The 1,230-nt window shown below is 35.0% G+C and overlaps 1 protein-coding gene across 2 annotated transcripts in view; it reads left to right on the forward strand.

The window, feature by feature from the left end:
* The window catches only part of LOC119590812 (KICSTOR complex protein kaptin-like), a 12,844-nt gene that overhangs the window by 10,066 nt on the left and 1,548 nt on the right, over positions 1 to 1,230 (forward strand). For both annotated transcript variants that reach the window (XM_037939548.1, XM_037939549.1), the window contains 2 exons: positions 222 to 351; positions 500 to 661. In XM_037939548.1, the coding sequence (XP_037795476.1) occupies positions 222 to 351; positions 500 to 661 (292 nt within the window). The remainder of the gene's footprint in view (positions 1 to 221; positions 352 to 499; positions 662 to 1,230) is intronic.

Raw genomic sequence — 1,230 nt, forward strand, 5'->3', positions numbered from 1 at the left:
ACTAAACAATACTACAGTGAACATTACATATTCCTGACTGCACTGGGTTAATTAGTTGCCCATTCAGTTTGGGTTTAACATTTAATCTGAGTTTTATTTCTAACTTTAATGTATGAGATCAATGGAATAGAATTAAGGGAAGATAGAAAATTTAGATGACTCATGCATATTAGATATGATCTTCAAGACTCGGTAAAGTACTTATCTCTTCTTTTCTACAGAGATTTTGCCAATGCCCAAAAAGGCTTTAGATTGCCAGAGTCAGATGCAAATGATGCTGTCACATGCTGCATTGTCTGTGATATTGATCAAGATGGCATTAACGAAATATTGATTGGAACTTATGGCCAGGTAGTAACAAATTTACCTGCATTTATATATTGTAGAAAAAAAATTGTGACATATAATTGTATCCACATGGAAGCAAAACTGTTAAAAGTATGACAGATCATTAGAAATAATAATGTGAAGGAAACACAAATATTCTTGTCATTTTTAGGTTGTTCTGGTTTACAAATGGATACAGAAGACTTCAGAGTGGATCCTTTATCACACTGTCTCACTGCCATGCCCTGTACTGTCACTAGCTTATTGTGATGTAATGGGAGATGGTACATTTCAGCTGATTGTTATGACATCAACTGGAATTCATATTCTTCAGGTAAAAGGCTTTATTTGTTACCACATATATATTTCTGTTCAATTTTATTGGAACCTTATATTATTTTTTTCTGAGGCAAGAGCAATAGCTGCCCCTCCTACTGTAGACTTGCCTCCTCCCCCACCTTTTTAGTTATAGAAACTTATTGTAAAGTACAAATTGTGAATGTCTATAATTTGCTCAAATCACTGAAATAAATCATGGAACCTCAAAAGTCCTTTGTGTCATGATATTGGGTTTTCTGCACAATTTGCAATCAGTCCTATTCACCATGATTGTGGAAGGCCTATCAAAAACTGACTAGCTCTTTTCCCAAAACTTTTTCATTATGAATGAGACATGGTAACCACTTATATTTTTGGCTTGGTTTGATACCCACATCCTATTACTCTCCTTGTAGGCCTTCCTCTCCCTCAGCCAGGTACACAGTTACATTGTCCCACCTCTTTCTGCTTTAGAATGGAATACAGAAAGTGTAAAATAGTGAAACAGATACTGTTTGTCATGATTGAAGTTCTAGGTGTCATTGTTTTGAACTCATTATCTTCTGGAGAAAATGGCAAATGGCA

This window comes from Penaeus monodon, chromosome 27, assembly GCF_015228065.2.
Source record: "Penaeus monodon isolate SGIC_2016 chromosome 27, NSTDA_Pmon_1, whole genome shotgun sequence".
Classification (NCBI taxonomy): domain Eukaryota; kingdom Metazoa; phylum Arthropoda; class Malacostraca; order Decapoda; family Penaeidae; genus Penaeus; species Penaeus monodon.